The following is a 25253-nucleotide window of genomic DNA, read 5'->3' on the forward strand; positions in this document are numbered from 1 at the left end:
GAGGAAACTGACATTCATTTCATTCCCCATGGCCACTGGTCCTAACAATGATTAGAATATCCTTGGATATTGGTTGGGTTTTGATCAGTCTGTTGAATTTTTTTTTTTAGCCAAGGGCTGCCAATGAAGAATCTATATTGTATCTGCCATGACAACCATTCCTTTGGCAAGCATAATTTTCCAATATTGATTAACGGAAATCACAGAGTAATTATATAAGGAAGCCTTAGGTGGTTTAGAAACAACAGTTTATAACCAACCAGAGTTTGGTGCCAGTCTGGGAAGTTCAGTTCCTCTAAACAGAAAAATTAACCCTGTTGGAGATTCTAGGATCCAGGAGAAAGGTTGGAGACCCAGGTTCCAGGCCCTTGTTCCTAGGTGAATGGATAACACCCTTGTGGAGCACCCAGGGAAGCCTGATCAGAAAAGTCAATAGGACTTGACTTCCTAGGGAAGCCAGCAGTGTTCTTTAAACCATGGCTGGGTATCTTGATTATGGTATGCATTATTTGGAGATAATGCATGCCACAGGGTTCAGTGATTAAGTTCATGAATGCACATTTACGCTTGGATCATCTTGGACAGGTTAGATCATCTTCTTATGGAAATAAGAGCTGTTATAAAGCTTAATTGGGGTAATATAGATGAAATAGCTTATAACAGGGTGTGGTTCATAGTACGAGCTCAGTAAATATCAGCTGTTTTTATTAAAACTGTTAGTGAGTCTATCAGAATTTTGATTTAATCTATAATCAAAACTAAGGTACATAGTTCAGATAGTTCTCATGGTTGATGAATCACATTAGTATCATTTGCTTTGATTGAACAAGTGTGTTTGTAAAATCATAATATTATAGCAATTACTGATAAGAAAAGTATTAACTTGCTGACAACAGTTGAGTAGAGGCTTTGCAGTGACTTCCATGATTCTGCCAGTCAGGAAGCTCCTATTATGGTCCAAAGCACCATATCTTCCAGTTATCTGTTGCTATATACCAAACTATCTGAAAATTTAGTGACTTAAGGCAGGAGTAAGAAGGCTTTTTATGTAAAGGGCTAGAGAATAAATATTTTAGGCTTCAAGGGTTACATAAGGTCTCTGTCGCATATTTTTCTTTGTTTTTTGTTTGTTTTTTTACAACCCTTTACAAATATAAAAACCATACTTAGCTCATATGCTGTACGAAATCAGGCTACAGGCCAGATTTTACCCACAGGCCATAGTTTGTACACATCTCACTTAAAACAACCACATTCATTTAATGTTATTATCTCCCATGATACTGGTTGTTGACTGACCTCAGACAGATGGTTGGTTTTCACTTAGGGTCTCTCCTGCAACTGGAATTTTCTTCAAGACTTCCTTACTCACATGGTTGAGACAATACTTATAAAATTAACTGGATGATGCTGATTGTTGGTTGGGACCTCAGCTGGGTCTGTCAGCTGGAACACCTACATATTGTCCTCTCCACTTGGCCTGTGCATACTCATAGCATGGCCGCTGGGTTTCCAGGGTAACTACCCTAAGAAAGAACTGGGCAGATGCTGTATCTTCTTTTATAACCTAGCTTTCGAGGTCACAAGATGTCACTTAGACCTTATTCTCTTCATTGGAACCAGATCACTAAGGCCAACTCATGTTCAAGGGAAGAAAAATTGATTCCATGGGTTTTTTTGTTTTGTTTTGTTTTTTGGCTTTTTAGAAAGGTATTTATTTGGGGTAGGAGCTTACAGATACCAGGCCATAAAGTATAAGTTACTTCCTTCACCAAAGTCTATTTCCATGTGTTGGAGCAAGATGGCTGCTGACGTCTGTGAGGGTTCAGGCTTCCTGGGTTCCTCTGGGCTCAGCTCCTCTCTTTTCTCCACAAGGTCAGCTGTAGACTATGAGGCTCTCTAGACTTTGCCTCTCTCCACAAGGTTAGCTGTAGACTATCAGGTGAACAGCTCTGTTGTTCTCCCTGGGGTTTCTGCCATGTCTAAGGAGCCATCTCTATTCCTCTCTGTTCTCCTGGCTCAGGTCCTCTCTTCCCAGGGCTTGCTTCTCTTTCCTCTGCGTGCTGATTTCCTGGGGCTCCAGCTTAAGACTTCAGCATCAAATTCCAACACTAAAACTGCAACATCAGAAACCCTCTGATTCCATGTTTTGATGGGAGTAATTTCAGAGAATTTATAAACATATTTGTAAAACACATACCATGGAAGCATTTAGTTCAGGGAACTCTCTGGAAAGTTTTATAGTATTGCTTCTATGGTTGACTTTTTTTTTTAATTGACTTTGTAATAATATTACATTAAAAATATATATATATGAGGTCCCATTCAACCCCACCCCACCCACACCTCTCCGCCCCCCAGCAACACTCATTCCCATCATCATGACACATCCATTGCATTTGGTAAGTACATCTTTGGGCACCTCTGCACCTCATGGTCAATGGTCCAGATCATGGCCCATACTCTCCCCCATTCCATCCAGTGGGCCCTGTGAGGATTTACAATGTCCGGTGATTGCCCCTGGAGCACCATCCAGGGCAGCTCCATGTCCACTATGGTTGACTTTTGATTTAACAATGAAGAACATTCATCACAGACTTTCTTATGATGTCTCAAAATAAACCAACAAGCTTAGTCTCTCCCAATAAAGACTGAGCATCATGTGGGGCCAAGTGATTATGGAAGTAGCGTGTTATTTTGCCTTATACCCACTACTTTTAAAATACTAGACCTAACAATCATTTTCTTGCCAGCATTTCTGCGTGTCAAGAAGAATAAGTTAGATCCATTTGGCATTTTCTTGATCTTGACACTTCCCTGAATTCACTGGCCCACTGCAGAAGGCAGCCAACACCACTGCTTGCTGTTTTCAGAAAATTTGATTTTGGATAAACCAGTGTGACCATTTGAATTTGATGAATTACAAAAAGAAAAAGTTTATGTTCTTGAACTAAATGATTCCTGTTAGTATGGGTCCTTTTTGATTGGACTGTGTCAGTGAGGAATACTCAGGTTGTGTCTGCCCTCTTGCTGTGTCTTTATATAAACTAAGATACAAAGAGAGACACAGAGAAAGGAAGCCACCATTTTTTTAAAAATAAAAATCTTCCCAAATATATCATTCATACATGAACATACATAAAAATAAGCGTATAGTAAAAGTTATGAACTAACAAACTATGAAAGAGCATCATCAAAATATTACTACTAACTATAGCCCATATCTTACATTTAGTATATTTCCCCCCAACCCATCCAATTATTAACACCCAGTATTAGTATTACACATTTGTTATTGTTCATGAAAGAATGTTCTCATATTTGTCCTGTTAATCACTGTCCATTTTCCACCACTGGAATCCCTGTATTATACAGCCCCATGTTTTGTACAGTCCATTCAAACTGTACACTCAGTGTCTCTCATTTTCATCACAGAGTTGTGCTGTCATCACCTCAGTCAATTTTAGAATATTCTCATTATTCTAAAAGGAAGAATCCCATACCCCGTGAACCCCCCTATAGTTGTCTCTTAGAATTGATATAATATCTTCTTTGCCATTGCTGCAAACATATTCTAGTATTACTGTTAACTATTGTCCATACGTTATGTTAGTTGTACTTTTCCCATGTATCACCATATTCTTAACACTTTGTGAAAGAAGAACATTCTTATACTATTAACCACAATCTTTACCACCAAAACCACTATGTTATATAGTCCCTAAATTATTCTCTAGTTTCCTTTCAATTGGGATTTATGTCCGCAGACTATACCTTTCAGCCATAATCTCCTTTATAAATCGGCAGTGTTAGTTAGGCTCACTATAAGGTATTATCATCAACTCTATTCATTTCCACACTTCTACAATAAACCTTATTAAAAATTCTATACACGTTGAGCATCAGCTCCCATTCTCAACCCACATTCTTTTTCCCAATAACCTATACTCAAGAGTTTACCTCCATGAGTTTACTCATCTTATTTAATTCATATTAGTGAGACCATACATTAATTGTCCTTTTGTGTCTGCCTTATTTCAATCAAGATAATATCCTCAAGGTTCACCCATGTTGTCATATGCACCCCAATTTCAATTTTTTTGTATGTATATACCACATTTTGTTTATCCATTTATCAGGTGATGGACCCTTGGGATGCCTCCATATTTTAGCAATTTTGAATAATGCTGCTATGAACATTGGTGTGCAAATGTACTTTGCATCCTTGTTTTCAGTTTTTCTGAATATATTCCTAGTAATGAGATGGCTGGATCATATGGCAGTTCTCTACTCAGCCTCTTGAGGTACTGCCAAACTGACTTCCACTGAGGCTGCATCATTTTACATTCCTACCAGCAGTGAAGGAGAGTTCCTATTTCTCCACATCACCTCCAGTGCTTGTAGTTTTCTGTGTTCTTGGTGGGTTTTATTTTATTTTTTGGTAATGGCCATTCTATAAGGTGTGAAATGATATCTCATTGTAGTTTTTTTTTCAAATTTTTTTGTCTTTATTTTTTTAATGTTACAGTAAAAAAATTTGAGGTCCCCATATACCCTCCACCCCCCTCACCCCACTCCTCCCACATCAATGACTTCTTCCGTCATCATGGGACATTCACTGCACTCGGTGAATACATCTCTGAGCACTGCTGCACCACATGGACAATGGTCCACATTATAGTTTACACAAGCCTCCATGTTGCTCAAATGTGGCCACTCTCGAAGTCAAATTCAGCATGTAAATGTTCCCCCCAGCATGAGACATGACTCCCAGGATGAGACTCTCTGGTGCTGAGGGATTACTACCAAGTACAAACTGATGATGTAACTAGAAAATGACCTTGAAGAAAAGGGTCAACCCAGAAGAGCAGAATATCTCAGCCTACATGTAATATCAGCTGTCATTGTAGTTTTGATTTTCATTTTTTCATGTGCTTCTTGGACATTTATTTGTATTCACTCTTTGGAGAAATGTGTCTTCAAGTCTTTTGCCATTTTTTAAATGGGTTGCTTGTCTTTTTATTGTTGAGTTTTATGTTCTCTTATATAACATGCATATCAAAGCCTTGTTGGATATGTGGTTTCTAAATATTTTCTGCCATTGAGTAGGCTGTCTTTTTACTTTCTTGACAGTCTTTTGAGGGAAAAAATGTTTAATTTTGAAGAGGTCCCACTTATTTTTTTTCTTTCTTTTGCATGCTTTGGGTATAAAGTTTAAGAAACTAACGCCTACCACAAGATCTTGAAGATGTTTCCCTACATTTTCTTGTAGAAGTTTTATGGTTTTAGCTTTTATGTATAGGTCCTTGATCCATTTTTAGTTAATTTTTGTATGAAGTGTGAGGTGCAGTTTTCTTTCTTTCTTTTGGATGTGGATATCCAGTTCTCCCAGCACCATTTTTTTTATTAGACTGTTCTGGCCCAGCTGGGTGGGTTTGACAGCCTGTCAGACAGTACCTGACTGAAAGTCTCTTTCTGGGTTCTTGATTTAGTTGCATTGGTCAATTTGTCTATCTTTATGCCAGGACCATACTGTTTTTACCACTGTAGTTAAGTAATATGCCTTAAAGTCAGGAAGTAAGAGTCCTCCAAATATGTTCTTCTTTTTAAAGACATCTTTGACTATTTGGTGCCCTTTACCCTTTTAAATAATTTTGATAATTGGCTTTTCCATTTCTGCAAAAGAAGCCATTGCTGTTTTGATTGGGATTGCATTGAATCTATAAATCAGTTTCGGTAGAATTGACATCTTAACTACTTTTTTTCTTCCCATCCATGAACATGGAAAGTCCTTCCATTTACTTAGGTCTTCTTTGGTTTCTTTTAGCAATATTTTGTAGGTTTCTGAATACAGATCCCTTATGGCCTTGGTTAAGTTTATTCCTAAATATAGAATTCATTGATTCGTTTAGTCACTATTATAAATGGAATTTTTACTGACTTTCTCCTCAGATTGCGCGTCAGTAGAGTAAGGGATGCTACTGATTTTTCCTTATTAATCTTGTATCCTGTCACTTTGTTGAACTTTTCTATTAATTCTAGTAGCTTTGTTGTGGATTTTTCAGGATTTTGTAAATGTAGGATCATAACATCAGTGTATAGTGAAATTTTTACTTCTTTCTTTCATATTTGGGTAACTTTTTTTTTTCTTTATCTTGCCTAATTGCTCTAGCTACAAGTTCTAGCACAGTTTTGAGTAGCAGTGGTGACAGTGGGTGTCCTTGCCTTGTTCCTGATCTCAATGCGAAAGCTATTGGTCTTTCACCGTTAATACATGCTAACTGTGGGTTTTTCATATGTACACTTTACCATGTTGAGAAAGCTTCCTTCTATTCCTATCTTTTGCAGTTTTTATTAAGAAAGGCTGCTGTATTTTATCAAATGCCTTTTCTGTGTCAATTGAGAGGATTGTGTGATTTTTCTTCTTCTATTTATTAAAGTGATTTATTATACTAAATTTTCTTCCATTGAACCTCCCTTGCGTAACTTTGATAAAGCCCACTCGATTGAGGTAAATAATTCTTTTAGTGTGTTTTTGGAGTCAGTTTGAAAATATTTTGTTGATGTTTTTTGCACCTATGTTCATTAGAGAAATTGGTCTTTAGTTTTCTTTTTTCATTGTGTCTTTACTTGGTTTTGATGTTAGGGTATTGTTGGCTTCATGGAATGAGTTTGGTAGCATTCCTTCTTTTTCAGTTTTTTGGGAGAGCTTAAGCAAGATTGGCATTAGATTGTCTTTGAATGATTGATAGAATTCACCTGTGAAGTCATCTGGTCCTGAAAGCAAGCCACCATCTTGATCCTGCCATGTAAGAGAGAAGCTGAGAGAGGTCCGGGGATCTGGAAACAACAGAACACAGAGACATGGAAAACAGCTCCCAAGAGGCTGGGCCCATCGAGCAGCTCAAGGCTGAAGAGATGTGCCATTTTGCCACAGCTGAACTCAGGAAGAAAGTGGCGCAGCCAAGACTAAGAATAGAGGCCCAGAAAGAGATAAGCCTTATGCCTGACTGCCCACAGCTGAGCTTTATGGGAGATGGTAGATTCTTGTTGGGAAGGAATGGACTTTGGCAGAGATCAGCCACCATCTGCATCACATGGTAGGATGCCAAAATCACCAGTAGCTGACTTTGGTGAGAAAGCATCTCTGATGGTGCTTTGATTTGGACATTTTGTAGCCTAAGAGCTATAAGCTTTTACTCTAAATAAAATCCACATTATAAAAGCCAACCCATATCTGGTACTTTGCATTGGCGGCCCTTTGGCAAACGAAGACAACCAGTATTAACTGACTTCACTGTACACATTTTTTTGCTGGCAGTGTTTTTCCGTAAAAACAAAGTAAAGCAATGAAAAAACTGAAAGTATCCAATAGTTCACAGGTGAGAGACGATGTGAAAATAGGATGGACCTTTCCTTTCTTCCCAAGACCTGAAGGCCTGATTCCGAATGATGAGTAAAGGCTGAGCAGGGGTTCTAGTGGTGACAAACTAACTCCTAAGCAAGCCCAGAGCACTTCACAGATCTTCTGGGTGGCACAATGCCCTCTGTGTAGCCAGCAAAGGAGAGGAGGGGCTCTTGCCATGGGAGAATGGCTCTGTTGTAGTTGGGGCCACACCCTTGAGCTACCACTCAGGTGCATAGCTTAGCATTAACCTTTCCAGGAACACACCTGAAGAATCAGATAATGAATTTACCACATGGTTCAAATGTGTCATTCATTAGTTGGCCCTCAGAGGTGCTCCAGCCCAAGGAACTTGGTATCTTCTTTATGTGTTTATAAGTTTATAAAGGACAGCTACAACGATAACCCTTCTGAAAACCATAAAATTTCAGGATAAGTGACCTTATTCATAATTTAGTCCAATTTATTCTTTATTTATAAATAATTTCAAGCTTACAGGAAAATTTCAAGCATATTACAGAAAGCCCCTTTATCAATATTTGCAAGTTAGCATTTGGCCCACTTTCTTTGTCATTCTTTCTTTCTCTCCAGACACAAACACACACACATGTGTATAGGTATACACATATTTTTTGCTGAGCCTTTTGTTTTTTTTTTTTTTGGTTGTTGTTTTTTTTTTTTCTTTAGCATGGTTATTTTTTTATTGAATTGTGATTTTTAAAGATACATATATCACAAAAAATGTTACATTAAAATATATAGGAGCTTGTTACAAACATAATGTCCTTCTAGTCCTAAAGGCTTCAGTGTATATTTCCTAAGGACAAGGACATTCTCTTATATAATCACAGTATAGTTACCCATTTCATGAACTGTATCAATCTCCCAATCATATTCCAATTAATTTTGTCAATTGACCCAATAATGTCTTTTTTTTTTTTTTTTAACCTCAGTACTGGATTCAGGCTGGGATCACATATTGCATTTAGTTGTCATTCTTCTGGAATAGATATTCAGCCCTTCTTTGTCTTTCTGTCATTAGCATTTTTAAGTTATTTTATTTATGTATTTCTCCCTATCCCCTCATTATTTTGCACCTGCTGGGTCTGTTCATCTTCCTTGTTTCTTTGAGAGGTACCAGGAACTGAACTCGGGACCTCAGATGTGGAAGGGAGGCACCTAATTGCTTGAGCCACCTCCCCTCCCTGCTTTGTTGTGTGTCTCATTATGTTTCTTTCTGTGTGTCTCTTGTTGCATCAACTTACCATGCCTTCCCATTGCATCAGCTCACTTGTCTTGCTTGTCTTCTTTTAGGAGGCACCTGGAACCTCCACTCCCAGCTTTTGTTGTGTCTCTGATTATGTTTTTCTTCTTATGTCTCTTGTTACATCATCTTATTGTGTCAACTTGCTTCACCTGCCTGTTGTGCCAGCTTGCTGTCTTCTTTAGGAGGCACCAGGAACTGAACCAGAGACCTCACATGTGATAGGCAAGAGTTTAATCATTTGAGCCACATCCACTTCCCTCATCAATATTTTTGAAGCATGTAGATCTATATTTATTTTTCAGATAAGGAGTTAAGACATTTACAGTATCACACAACTAGTCTTGGACAAATTAAGACTAGAAACAGGACACTTGAGACAGTATAGATGTGTTTTAAATTAACTTACTAAATACAATGATTAAGAGCAGACATCACTTGCCTTCACCTATTATGTTTTCTTCAACTATACATTTGCTTTGAAATATAAGACATCTCTGAAGTGGTCTGGTGCTCACTTGTAGAACTAGTATTTGTTACCCTGAAAAGGCTTACTGCTAACACTGACAATTAGCAAGAGAAATAGACCTTCAACTTTCAGTTTTCATCAGAAAAATACAGCAGTTTGGTGACTACCTTATCTAGACCAGCAAAGCCAGCTACTATTTATACCAACAATGTGATTTGTACAAACCATCTAAACTCCATTGAATAAAGGAGTTAAGATGGTAAACAAATCTAAAAGCAGAGAAAAGGCCCAGTTTTTTTTTTAAAGAACCTCTTTTATTTATTTATTTATTTATTTAATTCCCCCCTCTCCCCCAGTTGTCTGTTCTCTGTATCTATTTGCTGTGTCTTGTTTCTTTGCCCACTTCTGTTGTCATCAGCGGCACGGGAAGTGTGGGCGGCGCCATTCCTGGGCAGGCTGCACTTTCTTTTGCGCTGGGCGGCTCTCCTTAAGGGGCGCACTCCTTGCGCATGGGGCTCCCCTACGCAGGAGACACCCCTGCGTGGCAGGGCACTCCTTGCGCACATCAGCAGTGCGCATGGGCCAGCTCCACACAGGTCAAGGAGGCCCGGGGTTTGAACCGCGGACCTCCCATGTGGTAGACGGACGCCCTAACCACCGGGCCAAGTCCGTTTCCCAAGGCCCAGTTTTGAATCCAAGCCCACAGTAGTAGTTTATCACTTTGGAAAGATTGAAGGCCAGTAAATAGGGGCATCTGGCCATAGGAATTTAGGAGTGTGGCAGTCGTCTGGCGTTCTCCACAAAAAAGGAGATTCCATTCAGCCTGTAAGGAAGTGACTGTGATAAAGTGTGTAAGAGGCTGAATACATGTGCCTGCACACATGTGTACTTGTGTGCTAGGAAGAAGGGAGGGAAGGGCAGATGTGTTTATTCATGCTTCTTCCCATTCTTCATTTAGTGAAGGTGGAGAGGAAATTTAGATTGAGAGAGAGGAAACTGGCATGAATAGAAAGAGGTCCTGGAAATTTAATTGCAATGCCATAACCTGATGGCATAACCTGGTGTCCTAATGGCTCACCCTTCTGAACTCTGTCCCCACTTCTTGTGCCTTCCATCTACTCTGGATTCCCACAGAGAATGCCCAGGCATAACAGAGTCCTTGCTCCTCACAGCCCCACTCTCTTCCCACTTGAAGCAGAAAATCCTGCCAGTTCAATAGCGCTGTCTTCCATGTGTTGCTCTGTTATTAACGTAAGCCCTCTATAAGAGACAAGGTGGAGGTGGAAGTGCAGTAGTCATCATAGTGGTAGTATAGTAGTGACAGTGATAATGATAACTGAAATATTTTGAGTGTTCGCTATATTCTAAGCTCTTTACATTTGCCAACTCATTTAATCCTTGTAACAATCCAATGAGGGGGGTGGTGTTATTCCCATTTTATAGAAGAAACTGAAGATCTAGGGCAGTCTCGGACCCAAATCCAGTAAGGGCAGAGCCCATGCTAATGACTCTGCTCTCTGCACAGAGGCTCAGCTCTCTCAGATAGCATTTGTATTTTAATGGTAGTCTCTTCCAGGGCGCTACAGCTTGCAAGGCTGGTTGTGTCTTCCTGGAGCCTCCCAATCAGAGGGGTGGGGTTATGCATTTACAGACTAAGGAATCAAGGCTGAGTGATTAGTGCAGGTCACAAGGCAAGGAGATAGTGGCATTAGGCCTGGAACCCAGCTCTGCTGATTCTATCTCAGGTGTATCACTCCCATTTTTAAAGCCGCCAGTGCTTCCTATTTCCCTTAAAATAAAGAGCACACCCTGACCTTGATTTGCATGGCCAATATGAGATGACTCCATTCTCTCCCTGACCTCATCTTACACCACCCTTCCCTGCCATTCCTCTCTTAAGCCACCTTGGTCTTTTAGCTGTTTGAATTTCCCGTGATGCCTCCCATCTCAGGGCCTTTGTACATGTAGTTCCCTTTAATTAGAATCTCTTTCCTCTATCTTCCCTTCAACTAGAGGGAGCAGGAAAATCTCAGTTCAGTCAGAACCATTTAATATGCACCCTATCCTTTCTTTTTTGCATTTCTCACAATTGGTAATTTTATATTTAGGAAATTGTTCACATTCTCTGGTAGACTATATGAAGGACTTATTTTTGTGTGGATTTTTTCTGTCAATTTTGACAGTGATAGATTTCCAGAAGGGAATGAAGAACAGCCACTCTGGAAAACATTTTCTCAGTTTTTTTTTAATACAGTTAAGCATGTACTTACCATATGACCCAACAATCCAACTTTTGGGTAATTATGCTTAAGAAATAAAAACTTACATTACATTACATTACCATACATTTTTTGTCTTTATTTTTTTAATATTACATTAAAAAAATATGAGGTTCCCATATCCCCCCCCACCCCCCTCAACCCCCTCCTCCCCCCATAACAACAGTCTCCTCTATCATCATGAGACATTCATTGCATTTGGTGAATACATCTCTGAGCACTGCTGTACCTCATGGTCAATGGTCCACATCATAGCCCACACTCTCCCACATTCCACCCAGTGGGCCATGGGAGGACATACAATGTCCAGTAACTGTCCCTGCAGCACCACCCAGGACAACTCCAAGTCCCAAAAACGCCCCCACATCTCATCTCTTCTTCCCATTCCCTACCCCCAGCTTCCACCATGGCTGCTTTCTCCACACCAGTGCCACATTGTCTTCAATTACTAATCACAATAGTTCATGAATAGAATATCAGTAAGTCCACTCTAATCCATACTCTATTCCTCCATCCTGTGGACCTTGAAATGGTTGTGTCCACTCCCCATCTATATCAAGAGGGGCCTTAGATTCCACATGGATGCTGGATGCAATCCTCCTGCTTTCAGTTGTAGGCACTCTTGGCTCCCTGGTGTGGTGGTTTACCTCCTTCAACTCCATGTTAGCTGAGTGGGATAAGTCCAATAAACCAGAGTGTAGGAGCTGAAGTCTGTTGAGGCTCAGGGCCTGGCTATCACATGGTCAGTCTAGAGATTCAGGTTCCCTGGGTATACATTAAGCCCCAGCACCAACTACAGTTCCAGTAAAAGTAACAGGAGAGGCTTGTGAACAAAGGTCACATCTGAGTCCAGCTCCATCACACAGAAACACCAACTCCAAAGAAGGGCCAACTGACATGGCACTGAACTCCATCTGTAGCCCTCAGAACTCCATCTGTAGCCCTCAGAAGAACCAATACCCGGGGTTGTATCTACTTTATCTGTCTCTGGGACTCTGCTGAGGTGTGCATAAGGGCAACCCCTCTGATAACCTCCCGGCTCTTTTTGGAGACTCATAGCCATATAAACTCACTTGTCCTTTCCATTTCCCCCTTTGATTCAGATGGTGAGGGTATCACAACATTGTAAATGTGAGTTACCCCACCAAATGGCAATGTGAACAAGAAAAGATGTTACCGGATTCTGTTTAGGTTCTTGGCTATGCTGCAGAAATGAATTTCAAGAGCACGCTGGGTGAGTTAGGCCAGTAATTTATTCAGGTAGGGAGGGAAGAGAAATGGGAGAAAATAACAGAGCAGGGGTTCCAGGTAGAGAGGAAGGGGCTGAAAAGTGATAAAGAGGGCTGATTTACAGGTTATAATTTCTCATTATAGGTTATATATGGCCAGGTTTTACTTGCATGGTGATTTAAGTGGCAGGAAGGCAGCTGGAGTCTGGGTCCAGAGGCAAGTGTGAACAAGAGAGCAAGAGAGCTCATTCAGACCTTGTGCCTGGCTTTTGAACTGTTAATTATCCCACCCCTTTGCTAATGACAGGGGAGGAGTTACAGCTGTTTACTGTTTTGGTTACTTATTTTCCCAATCAGTCTCCCAGGAGGGCCCAATGATAAAGTCTTAGGGAATATCCAGGCTTCTCGTGGCTTTCAGAGGAAGTCTTCTGAGTGGCAGAATCTTGGGGGAGGGTCTTCCAGGAGCCGTCTTGAGGTTACTGATGTCCACGTGGACTTCTTGCAAGGTTCCAGATCTGTCTATTAATTCCCTATCTTACTAGCCTGCTTCAAAAACACTGGCTGAAACATCATTCTGAAAGCTCCAGAAAACAGTTAAAGAATTGCAGTAACAGTGCAGGCCTGACTCAAGATAAAGGCAACTAAAAGTAGTAGGATCTCATGATGACCTGGGTGGCCCCTCCTCTAATCCTTTACCTGCTGGGCATGGAACCAGCCAATGTGGATCCCTGGTCCCAGTTCCAGTGGCAGCAGAATAACCCTTGTTCACTCTTGTTCACCCTTGGGAGCATGTATTTGGTTCAGCCTTTCTGGTGGCAGCACGAGGGGTTGAACCAGGCACAGGTCACATGCTTGCCACCCTAGAACTTGACCTTGTATGTACAAGGCAGCTCACAGAGCTCTTCTACTGAATTCTTTGGGAGAGCTGTCAAGTGATGGCTATCATTGGAAAGTGATTTTTGGCTGCAGGACATATTATGCAGTGCCCAGACCAAGAGGAAACTGTTTCCTAAGGAAGAGGGGCCATTTTATCCATGTATACAGGGGAATTCCTAGGGCCACATGCACATATCCAAGAAAAGATGCATGTACAGAAAGGATCAGGGAGGACCAAGCATTTTGGCCTCAAGCTATTCTTTAAACTCACTGTATATATAAGCTCTGTAGGAGAGCATTCACAAAGGGTTACTCTGCAAAGATTGGGAAAGGTATTCTGTTTTTTTTCTTTTTTAAAAAATTTTTATTTGTTAGGTCCTCCCAACCTAGGTAAGCTCTGTTGTAACCCTGGTTGGATATAACCTTAAGGAACAGATGTTTCAGAATCTAAATTCCAGCATTAACACATTAAAAGTTTCAATGAAAGATTACAAAACATACCAAGAAATAGTACGTGATGGCCTAGGCAAAGGAGAAGAGCAAAGCATCAGAAACTACCAGTTAAGAGGACCAGACTTGAGCTATATCAGTAAAAACTTAAGAAAAAAAATGGTCCCAAATATGCTCAGAAAGCTAAGGGAAAACATGGGCAAAGAACTGAAGTAAATCGGAAAAATGATAAAAGAATACAAAGATAATATCAATAGAGAGATGACAGTTATGAAAAAGAACCAAAATCCATAGAAGACCATAGTAACAGAAATTTAAAATTCCTTAGAGGAGTTCAACAGCAAATTGGAGATAGCAGAGGAAAACACAAATGGCTTGAAGATAAGACAATTGAAATCATCCAGCCTGAGGAGCAGTAAGAGGAAAGAATGAAGAGAAGTAAACAGAGCCTGAGGAAGACACCATCAATCATACCAAAAAATAAAAATAAAAAAAAATAAAATAAAATAAAATATATATATAGTGGGAGTTCCAGAAGGAGAAAAAAATGACTATTTGAAGAAATAATGACTGTAAACCCCCAAATAGACCCACACTGCAATATATTATAATAAAACTGTCAAATAACAAAGAGAGAACTCTGAAAGCTGCAATTAAGAAGCAACATGTCACATACAAGGGAGCCTCAATAAGATTAAATGCTGACTTGTCATCAGAAAGCATGGAGGTGAGAAGGTGGTGAGATGGCATATTTAAAGTGCTGAAAGCAAAAAATTGCTAACCAAAAATTCATTATCTAGCAAAACTGTCTTTCAAAAATGAGGGAAAGATGAAAATATTCCCAGGTTAAAAAAAAAAAAAGCAGAGGGAATTCATCACCAATAGACTTGTACTATAAGAGATGATAAGGAGAGTTCTGAAGGTTGAAAGGAAAGGACAGGACACTAGACAACAGACTGAAATCACATAAAGAAATAAGGATATCCAGTAGATGTAAGAACATGGGTAAATGTAAATGCAGGTACTATTGTATTTTTGGTTTGTAACTCTACTTTTTATCTCCTAAAGGAGCTAAAAGGCAACTTGTAAAATGTAATGAAAAATCAGTGGTTTTAGACTAATACTGTAAAATATGTGATTTGTGACAAGAACTACATAAAAGTTGGGGGACATGAAATTGTATAGGAACATAGTTTGTGTATACTATTAAATTAAGTTTGCCTCAAAGCAAATAAGATTGTTATATATTTAGTAGGTTAAATTTAAGTCCCATGGTACCTATAAAGATAATATCAGAGAATCTGCAAGCTCGTCAAGACAGAAAGTAGAGTACAGATTGTCAGGAGAGGGGAGCCAGGGGCAATGTGGAGTAATTCGTAATGGGTGTAGGTTTTCTGTTTGGAGAAAGTTTTAGTGATAGAAGATGGTGAGGGTATCACAACATTGTGAATGTGAGTAACCCCACCAAATGGTATGCTTGGGAGTGGTTGAGAAGGAAAAGTTTATGTTGTATATATTTTCCCACAACTTAAAAAAGAAGAAGAAAGAACTAAAAATAAAAGATGATGAAACGCAATACATGATTCTGCATGGGATCTAGCAAGGAAATAAAGACTAAAAGTGACATTATTGGGACACATGAAAATATTGGAATATAGACCATAAGCTATTTATATCAATGTTAAATTTCTTGAACTTGATAATTACACTTAAATTGGCAGCTTGGGTGAATATCCTTGTTCTTAGGAAATGTCCATGTTAATATTAAATGCTTAGGGAGTATGATGTATACAACTTGTACTCAGATGTTTAGAAAATGACTAGGTAGGTAGGTAGGTAGGTAGGAAGGTAGTAGACAGACATGTGGATTATAGTGCAGTGGTTTTAAGCTGTATAGGTAGGTAGGTAGATAGGTAGGTAGGTAGGTGGTAGACAGACATGTGGATGATAGTGTGGTGGTTTGAAGCTGTATGGACCCCAGAAAAGCATGTTCTTAAATTTAATCTATTCCTGTGGTGTGAACCTATTTTAAGTAGGACCTTTTGATGAGGCTACTTCAGTTAAGTTTTGACCCACCTCAATCTGAACGGGTCTTAATCCTATTTCTGGAGTCCTTTGTAAGAGAATGAAATTCAGAGAGCGTGAGAAAAAGCCACAGAGGCAAGAAGCTGAAAGCAACAACATCTAGAAAAGAAGGGAGACCATCATGTGCCTTGCCATGTGGCAGAGGAGTCAAAGATTGCTGGCAACTGGTCTCTGAGAAGAAAGCATCGCCTTGATGATGCCTTGATTTGTGTATTTTCTTAGCCTCAAAGCTGTAAGCTAATAAATTCCCATTGTTCAAGCCTAACGATTTCATGATATCAGCTTTAAACAGCCTAGGAAACTAAAACAGGTAGACAGAATGATAGGGCAAATGTGGCAAATGTTAATATTGGTGGATCTTGGCATTTGGGAAGATAGGAGTATGTTGGAGTTCTCTGTGTGAGAGTTGTATTATTTTGTAACTGTCCTGTAAGTTTGAATATTTTTCAAAATAAAAATTTTTAAATGTTCACACAAAAGCCTGTACTAAATGTTTAAAGTGGTTCTATTCATAATTACCAAAAAAGGGAAAGAACCTAAATGCTCTTCAACAGATGAATAAATAAGCTGTGGTATGTCCATACAGTGGCTTTTTCAGTAATCAAAAGGAACATGCTATTGATGCAGCAACGTGAATGATTTAAGAGGCATTATGCTGAGTGGAAGAAGCTAGTGTCAAAAGCTTATACACTTTATGGTTCCATTTATATGACCTTCTGGCAAAGACAAAACTAAAGGGATAAAGAACATATAAGTGGTTGCCAAATTTTGACAAGCATGATGAGATTTTTTGGGTGATGGAACTTTTCTGTATTGTGATTGTGATGGTGGTTACACAAAACAAACCTGTGCATTCATTGTAATAGAACAGTATACCAAAAATGAAAAATAAAAAAATTGTATTGGGAAAAATCTTGAAGACAATATACCAAATTTTCAGTATTACTGGTGTAAGGAGATAGGATTTTGGACAGTTTTGCCTCTTTTCCTTAGTGTCCCAATTCTGCATGAATAAATTATTTTTATGATTAAATCAATATGTTTACATACAAATATATACTAGAACTCCAATAATACCTAAATATACTACACATCTTGGAATATCAAGGGCAATTTAAATTGTGTTCAGGAGTCTGCTTATGAAATGAGAAAAGTATGCACTTCACTTTAGAAAGTAGAATTGGAAGTAATGGCAGGAATTTACTTCTTTTAAAGCCTCTTTTTTTCTGGAAATTTTACTTTTGTGGAATTTTACATTCACCTTTGATGTCAAATAAATGAATTGTGTCATAAGGCAAATGTAACCCCATCCATGTAAATATAATTGAACGCAGTTGATATGCCTTATCGCATTTATTCTTCATAGTTCCCCTCCTGGGAAGGTGAGTAAGGTTAGTGTCTGCTCTTCTATTTGCAAAGAGGAAGCTGAGACACAGAAACTTGTGAAGAAAGTAGAGTGAGCAGTAAAAATACTATTTGCTGTAACTTTTCTCCCAGGAGACAGACTACTTTTTTGTTGCTTGCCAAAAACGACATAAAACATAATATTATCATACTGTTTTCTTTTGAGAATTTCCTGGACATCTTTAGAAATGAAATAAATGTTGCATGCCTTGGGAGGAATAGTATTTGTTTTCCCATAGAAAATTCACAAGTACTTTGGCTATAATGAAATTCTCTCATTTGTTTGTTTTTTCAGGATTTTATATTACACGCTGATTTTGCCTCTGTACCATGTTGAGCCTTTCTTTTCGTATATCTTCCTCAACCTACAGCTCATAATCCTGCAAGTCCTTAACCTTTACTGGGCCTTTTTAATCATGAAGATGCTCAAAAAATGTATAGTCATGAAGGTAAGGGCTGTTCAAATCTTACTTCATGCTAAGTAGACTCCATAGCTAGGGGAACACCAGACAGTGGAATGTTCTGGTTAGTTCATGGTTAACCTGAATTCTTACTTTTTTCTTGATTTGATCATTATTTTTTAAAATTTCTCGAAAGTATAGCTAGAATTTTCAGTAAGTGGATTTCTAGGGTGCTTTTAAGAAATTGCTTTTATCTGAAGACAAGTTATTTTTAAAATTGTTTACACAAAAAATTGATTCCTGCTTTCTAAAGAGTCTCTGAATGAGTCAAAATTTGCTCTAGTTTGGGACAAGCTTTTTGATGTTCTTATATTTCAGGTTCTTATGTTTACCTTTGCTGAGTACCCAATTTGTATACAATACTCTCCTTGAGTTTCTCTTACTCTCTGAAACATTGTCCATCATTTGGTTATACTTTGTTGTCTGAAAACTTTTTTTTCATAAATAATAACAAATTGATAACACATTTTAGGCAATAAAAGTGTTTTTTTGTTTTAGTTTTGAATTCAAAACTAATTTAGTTTTAGAACAGAGTGAGGGGAGGGGTAAAGAAAAGAATAAGTCATAATCACTTACCTTAGGAAAACTACCAACTATCTGTCAATTCACCTGATAGCAACTAACTATATTGTACAGAATGTCCTGTGCTGAATAGAGGTCCTAGAAACTTGCTATGGAAGAAAAGATAAAAGTGAAATTAATTCTAACTCAAGTTTCATTGAGTAGATGGAGTTTGGATTGAGCCCTTAAAGAGAACCATGAAAAAATCAGATCACAGGACCCTTTTGTCTGGAAATCATAAGTTTAAGGAGTTTTAATTAAGAATCTTCCAAGTTGAAAGTTACAGGTGGCCCATTTTCAGGTGTTCCCAGCAATATATATCGCAATAGTCTATCATCATCAGAATGATTGACTTGTATGTAGCAAATATGTTGCTAATTAATCTGAGGAGCTCCCTTTTTGGTCAGTTCTCTGATTAGTTGATTCCTAGTTTAGTAAATGTGTTTCACAGATCACTGAAGAGTTGACATAAAATAAACATTGCAATAATTGACCTCTTGGTTTCCTCTATCCCTAGATCTTCCTTTTAGATCTAGGCAGAGATATAGGAAATCAGGTAGGTTGTATGTTTGGATTAATCTCACAATAGAACCTGAAAGATTTTTTTTTACTAAAAAAATTACTGACATGACCTTGTTATTTATTTATTTATTTTTTAAGATTTTTTATTTATTTAATCCCTCCCCTCCGCCGGCTGTCTGTTCTCTGTGTCTATCTGCTGCGTCTTGTTTCCTTGTCCACTTCTGTTGTCCTCAGCAGCACGGTAAGTGTGGGCGGCGCCATTCCTGGGCAGGCTGCACTTTCCTTCGCACTGGGTGGCTCTCCCTACAGGTGCACTCCTTGCGCTTGGGGCTCCCCTACGCGGGGGACACCCCTGCGTGGCGCGGCACTCCCTGCGCGCATCATGAGCTTGTTATTTTGAGATCTGACTTTGTTTCCTGAAGTGCCAAGAAAAAAACTTTCATTGAATGGTTCTAGTTCCCTAAAATTTTAAATATTTTTCTATGATCTCCATAAAATTTATTTTCTAAGTGACTGATAAAGTTGAAGTAATTGAGTTAAATTTAAGAACTTGAGTAGCTAAACAATTTGCACATCCAGTGGTTGGAGTGGAGGAAGGGCCCTCCACTCAACCTATAATTATTTTGGGTCAAATCTTCCTGGAGCTCTTATCCCCAGGCAGAAACTGTTGCCTTATTAATTGGTGAGTGACAGTAATACAGGCCTGGAAGGGCTCTGGGGAGAGCAAAACTTGGGAAACCAGAAGGTTCTCTTGTTTAGTATCATCAATGAGTTTCATATTTCTAATCTCTAATGGGTCCTGCCTGATTAAAGACTGAGAGGGTTGGGGAGCTGTAGTCAGGAATTCCTGATTTTTTGTGCTATACTTTGGAAAAGCTGTTTCCAATTGCAATCTGACATCAATGGTGGAGGCCCCAGCAATCTTAATCCTTTCAGTTCATATGACTTCAGCTGGCTTGCATGTGCTATTTTCCATAGCAGTGGCAAAACTGGCTGTGAAATCAGCTTATTCTTCCAAAATCATAAAGTGTCCATTTAAAGAATGCTATTTGAAGGCATAGCTGTATTGCACAGGGGAGGGGAAGAGTAGAGGTGAGAGTTGAAACCAACAAGCCAGTTTTCAACTCTATTTAATAATACTTAGCATATTTAATAAATACTTAGCATTCAAAACATACCTCACTTATTACTAAGGTAACTGATTTTCGGATACTTTACAAATGGAATTACAGAAGTTCATAGACCTCCAAAAGTTTCTTTTAAATCCTATAATAGAGATTGAGAATTTGTGTCTTCAAGTTCCTTATAACATGGTTGGCCCTCAATAAATGATTTTAAATAGGCAAACGAATAAATAATTTGGGGAAACAAGTTACACTGTTTTGTGTAGAAAGCTACAAACTAATTTATTGATCTTTTTTGGTCTCCATGAATTTTCGTGGTACACTGAAAAGAAAAAGCAAGTGATTATATATCTTAAAAATAGCATTTTAAAAATATCACATCTTATTTTCCCTAAACCACACAGTCATTGCACACATGTAATGAATGAGGACCTTGCACCATTTGCTTTCATTCTTGAATGCCTTCAAATAAGGATGTCACTTTAATCCCAGAACACTAACATATATGAATCATGGTTTGCAGGTATCTTGCTCCTTGAAAACAAGACTTGGCACTGAATATTAACTGGTTCCTATAAATGGATGATATTGCGATTAACTACCAGCCCACAGGAAGGATGACAAGTTGACATATTCATCTTGTCATTCTCTTTGCAAACATGAAAAGTGCTTTTAGAGGAAATTAGAAGGAGCATAGTGTGCTTTCGTTTAATATTACTTAAGAGAACTTGATTCTCCTAAAGCTTTTATTTTCTTCTTTCTAAATATAATCCTGGATCCTGGCCAACTCATGCCAAGTCTTGGTGACATTTTAGACAGATGAATACTGGTAGTGGAGGGACTTGTAGCAAGAAGCCACTGAAGCCAGGCTGGAGAAACTAGTCTCTTGGCTACCTGCCCCAGCAGGCAACAACCCCATAGGCATCTCTCTTAAGTTCAGAGACTTACATTTTACATCCTCTGAGCTATTTTAGTTAAAGGAAGCAACTTCAAGATGATATGGTACATCTCTCTAATAAAGATGAGAAAATGGAGGCCTAAACCAAATTCTCACAGTAATTTCACTGCAAAGCCAGACTAAAACCTGACTCTCTTGACTTATAATACCTTGCCTTTTCAGGGCAGAAAATTTGTAACCAGAAATAGACTTAATTACTAAATAAAGTAATTTTAAAGTAATTTAAAATATTTAGAGTGAAGACAAAACAATGCATACATAAATTATCAAGATAATAGATTAAAATGCAACAAAAATCCTTTCTTAGCTTAGTTTTGAATTTTTTAAAAAGCCTAAGAAAAATGTTTTGTAAATTTTTTTTTACCCCAGATCATTCCTCTGGGCACTTAAGTGGAGGAAATAAGGGTAATAGTTAAGAGTAGAGACTCTCTAATTCACGTCTCCACTTTCCCATATACTGGCTGTTGATCTTGAGCATATTACTTTACCTAATTGCTTCAGTTTCCTCACCTGTGTAGGGGGGAGGATGTGGATGTTAGTACCTGCCTTATAGGATAAAGTCTTAAAACAGTGGCACATATTAAGAACACGCTAAATGTTAGCTACTGTTAACATCATTATTACTGCTTAGAAAAGTCCTTTCTACTGAATTGCAAGTAGTTTGGTGACTGAATTCCCAGGCAAGCCTTCTCTTCCTTTTGCTCAGAAAAATAGTGCTGCAGCTGGTATTAAGTGTCAGAATATTTGACTTGCAACCAAGGGCTCCAAGGACAGTATCTAAGCTGTCTTCTACCAGTTGACTTTCATGACTTGCATTCCAGATAGTCTTTTTGTACTCATACTCTATGATGTCAGCATGTTATAGAAGAAATACAAAATCTGTCACATCTAAGAGGCCTCTAAATCTTTTTTGTTAGAAGGTAACAGTGGATATAGAAAGAAACCGCATCTTGCTGAACAAGACATCATAAAAATATCTTGAAGATTGAAGTAGAGTATTATAAAAATATCATCAATCTATATTTCTGAATATTTATAGATTAAGTTAACAGTTTATTCAATAAATAACCATGGAATCTATTACCTTGTCATGATATCAAAAATAATTGTGCAAAAGTTGCTTGACTTAAAGAATTTCAAATGTGAAATTTCACACTCTACATTCAGCTCAACACCAAGGAAAATCCCATAGACCTTTAGAAGTGGAAGAGACCCTTAATTGTCCCCCACCACTTTACAACTCCTCCCCTCAAGGCCTTACTGTTTTATGGCACTTTACCACTTACTCTCACACAGATGAATTCTTGTAGATGTTTGATGTTTAGTTTTATCATCCCTCTGTGAACCAGCCATTACTATGCCTATTTTATAAAGGGAGAAAGTGAGGGTGAGTAAAGAAGTTACTGACTTGCCCAAAGTCACATAGCACTGGGAAGTCACACCCATGAAGCCTGAGATTTGAGAGCCCATGCTGCCCATACTGTGTTCTTTTCCCTCCCCCCTGTTTCCTATTTGTGAACATATGTCCTCAAAACACAGGCAATGCACATATGAAGTATTATCTATGTGTGTGCCTCTGGGTGCATGTCGTGTTATATGGATCTCTGTGTATGTATTTAATGTGGCTTAAGCTCAGTTATCATGAATTTCATAATCTTATCTTGGACTGTGATCTACTATTAATATTTTTATCATCATCTTACAAGTAATCATTGAGTACCAGCTCTTCATAGAGAGCACTTTTTAAAAAATCTCATTAAGTATATCTCCATTAGGGGATTTATTTATTTATTTATTTGGCTTAAAGCAATCATAAACCAGAATTTTTATAAATCTGAAAAGGTAGTGTTATTTTAAAAAGCCAAAATAGATTGTGCAACTATCTGTGTTGCTCTAAGATAATGAAGGCAAGAAAATGCTTGTGTGTGAGAAGCAGGGCACATGACCTTAGGAAGTCCTCTCTGAAAGCTGTTGCTTTGCCCTTGATTGGGAAGCTTCTTTAAGAGACACTCAGGCACAAGGGCACCTAGTCGAGTGCTCAGGAGAAGTCCCAACCATGCAGTCACAATTTGAGATGGAAGCAGCGCAGATTAGATCATTTCAGAACTGGAAGGAGGGGTCTGTCAAATGGGGAAACAGAGGCTCAGAGAGCCTCCTTCCTGAGGTTGTGCAATGAGTGAATGGACAGTCAGGGAAGGAAATCATGTGGAGTCCCAGTTTTCAGTCCAGTTACCTTTTTTGTATACCCAGATTAACATTACCCAGGCTTTTCCTTATACCAGGATATTTGATAGCTTTTCTGAAGCTATTTAGAAATTCTTCTATTATTTTTTCTAAAAGAGCACTTCCTACTATCAGAATAGTCCTTGTGATTACACAAAGCCAGATGCTGCAATACCTCTTTCAGCTGCTGACTGTGGCATCATGCTTTTTCAGCTCTGAATTCCAGGCAAACTGACCCCTGATAGAGAAAGACTATATGTGTGTGTGTATGTGTGTGTGTGTGTGTATGTATGTATGTATGTAGTTTTTTTCCCAGTCTATCCTCTATTCCTTTGGAATAGGCATAGAAATACAGTTGGATGTCAGCAACTGAGTGAGAATTACCATCTCTAGGAGATTTCACCTGCTGGGAATCTGTTTGAAAATGACAAACTTCACTTCCCTGAATCTTCCTATGGATTATTTAATTCCAACAAATGGTTTTCCATACTTTTTCACGTATTAGCTCCCTTTGTGTATACTCTTTAATTTCTTGTCTAACATGTTCTTCCAAGAGTGGTTTTTAAACCACTAGTTCTTTGAGGAAACTGGACTGTTCAAGTCATTTGATTGACAGTCAACTGAAACAGATGTAAAATGAAGGGACTTGTTCAAGACAAGAGCTGCCTGATGAAAGCATTTTTAGAATGGCAATGGGTGCTCAAATCCTGTCTTTCTGTACTTTGCCCTAAATGTTGTGCTAGGATATCCTGTGACCACAGTTTAAATCTTTGAAGTTGGAAGGGAAGATGAGGGATGAAGGAAGATCCAACTAAAAAGATATAAAAGAAGTTTTGATATCTCTTGTACCCTTGATTTTAGAAAATCCTTTCACAAAAAAATTGAATGACTTTTTTATATATTCCTGAAAGGAGTAGATATTCTCTATTTTTTTTGGTAGAGAAACAGACGCACACAAATGCCCATATACACACACAGATGTCTTATATGGAATTTAAGTTTCTGCTTCTATGTCAGCCTAGAAAAGCGGAACAAGCACAATGCATGGCTTGTTAATAAATCTACACATTTACACCGGGATGTGAAAGTTTTATTATTGGGCTCTTGGGCCTGAGAGCTTGGTAAAAGCAGGTGTGGGGGAGACTCAGCACTGGTCAGCATGGTCTCCGTTAATCTTTCACTATTTTAGGCTGCTGCAACCCTCCCCATGGCCATCTCCCAATGACCACTACTACAGAAGAGAGCTCTATGTAACACAAAGAAACCTTATTCCTGCCAAGACATCCAGGCTGTAGATATGGATAAAATAAATTGGTTTTAAAACATTTTCATTTTGATTTATCATGTGGGCTTTTGTGCCTGGATGATTTATGATGCAGATGGCTTTATCCATGCTCTGTGTTAGGAATAGCAAGTATGCCTTCTGTGGAACTAGGGACTCCCAAAGGGGCCATTTTCTGCAAATGGTGTCTCCTTGCCAAATGCAACTGACTCGGGAACATCCCAGGGAGAGCAATGCTGTGTACACACACTTCATCTAGTTCCAATAGTCCCTGGTCTGGTTGCTTGACCTAAGACTTTTCGTTGTTGGCAACCCTCAATCTGAATATTGCTCCAAGCAACTGGGGCCTATACTTATGTTTCTGTAATCTTCAGTGTGCACCTGAAAACCTTGACCCTTATCTTTGAAGGGAATGGAATTGGCTATTCTCCACCATTTGGCTGGGTTGAAACCACTGACTCAGTCCACATAGCATTCCATTGAGGCCCTGGCTGCAGAGGCACCCTGGCTAAGGTCACTGGCCCTCAAGAAACCTTCTAAGTCCACCTGCACCCCCAAAATCTCCTTTATCCATTTGCCTGAGTACAAAGTGGTATGAAGAATGTAAAGAAAGCCCAGACTCTGGGAGGATCCTAGGATCTGGGCTGTTCAGGGAACAGAG

The 25253-nt window shown here is 38.7% G+C and overlaps 1 protein-coding gene across 1 annotated transcript in view; it reads left to right on the forward strand.

The window, feature by feature from the left end:
* CERS3 (ceramide synthase 3) overlaps positions 1-25253 on the forward strand; it is a 189430-nt gene that overhangs the window by 134460 nt on the left and 29717 nt on the right. Inside the window, exon 10 of the mRNA XM_058294623.2 lies at positions 17757-17910. Coding sequence (XP_058150606.1) covers positions 17757-17910 — 154 coding nt within the window. The remainder of the gene's footprint in view (positions 1-17756; positions 17911-25253) is intronic.

The sequence above is a fragment of the Dasypus novemcinctus genome, chromosome 3 (genome assembly GCF_030445035.2).
Source record: "Dasypus novemcinctus isolate mDasNov1 chromosome 3, mDasNov1.1.hap2, whole genome shotgun sequence".
Taxonomy (NCBI): Eukaryota; Metazoa; Chordata; class Mammalia; order Cingulata; family Dasypodidae; genus Dasypus; species Dasypus novemcinctus.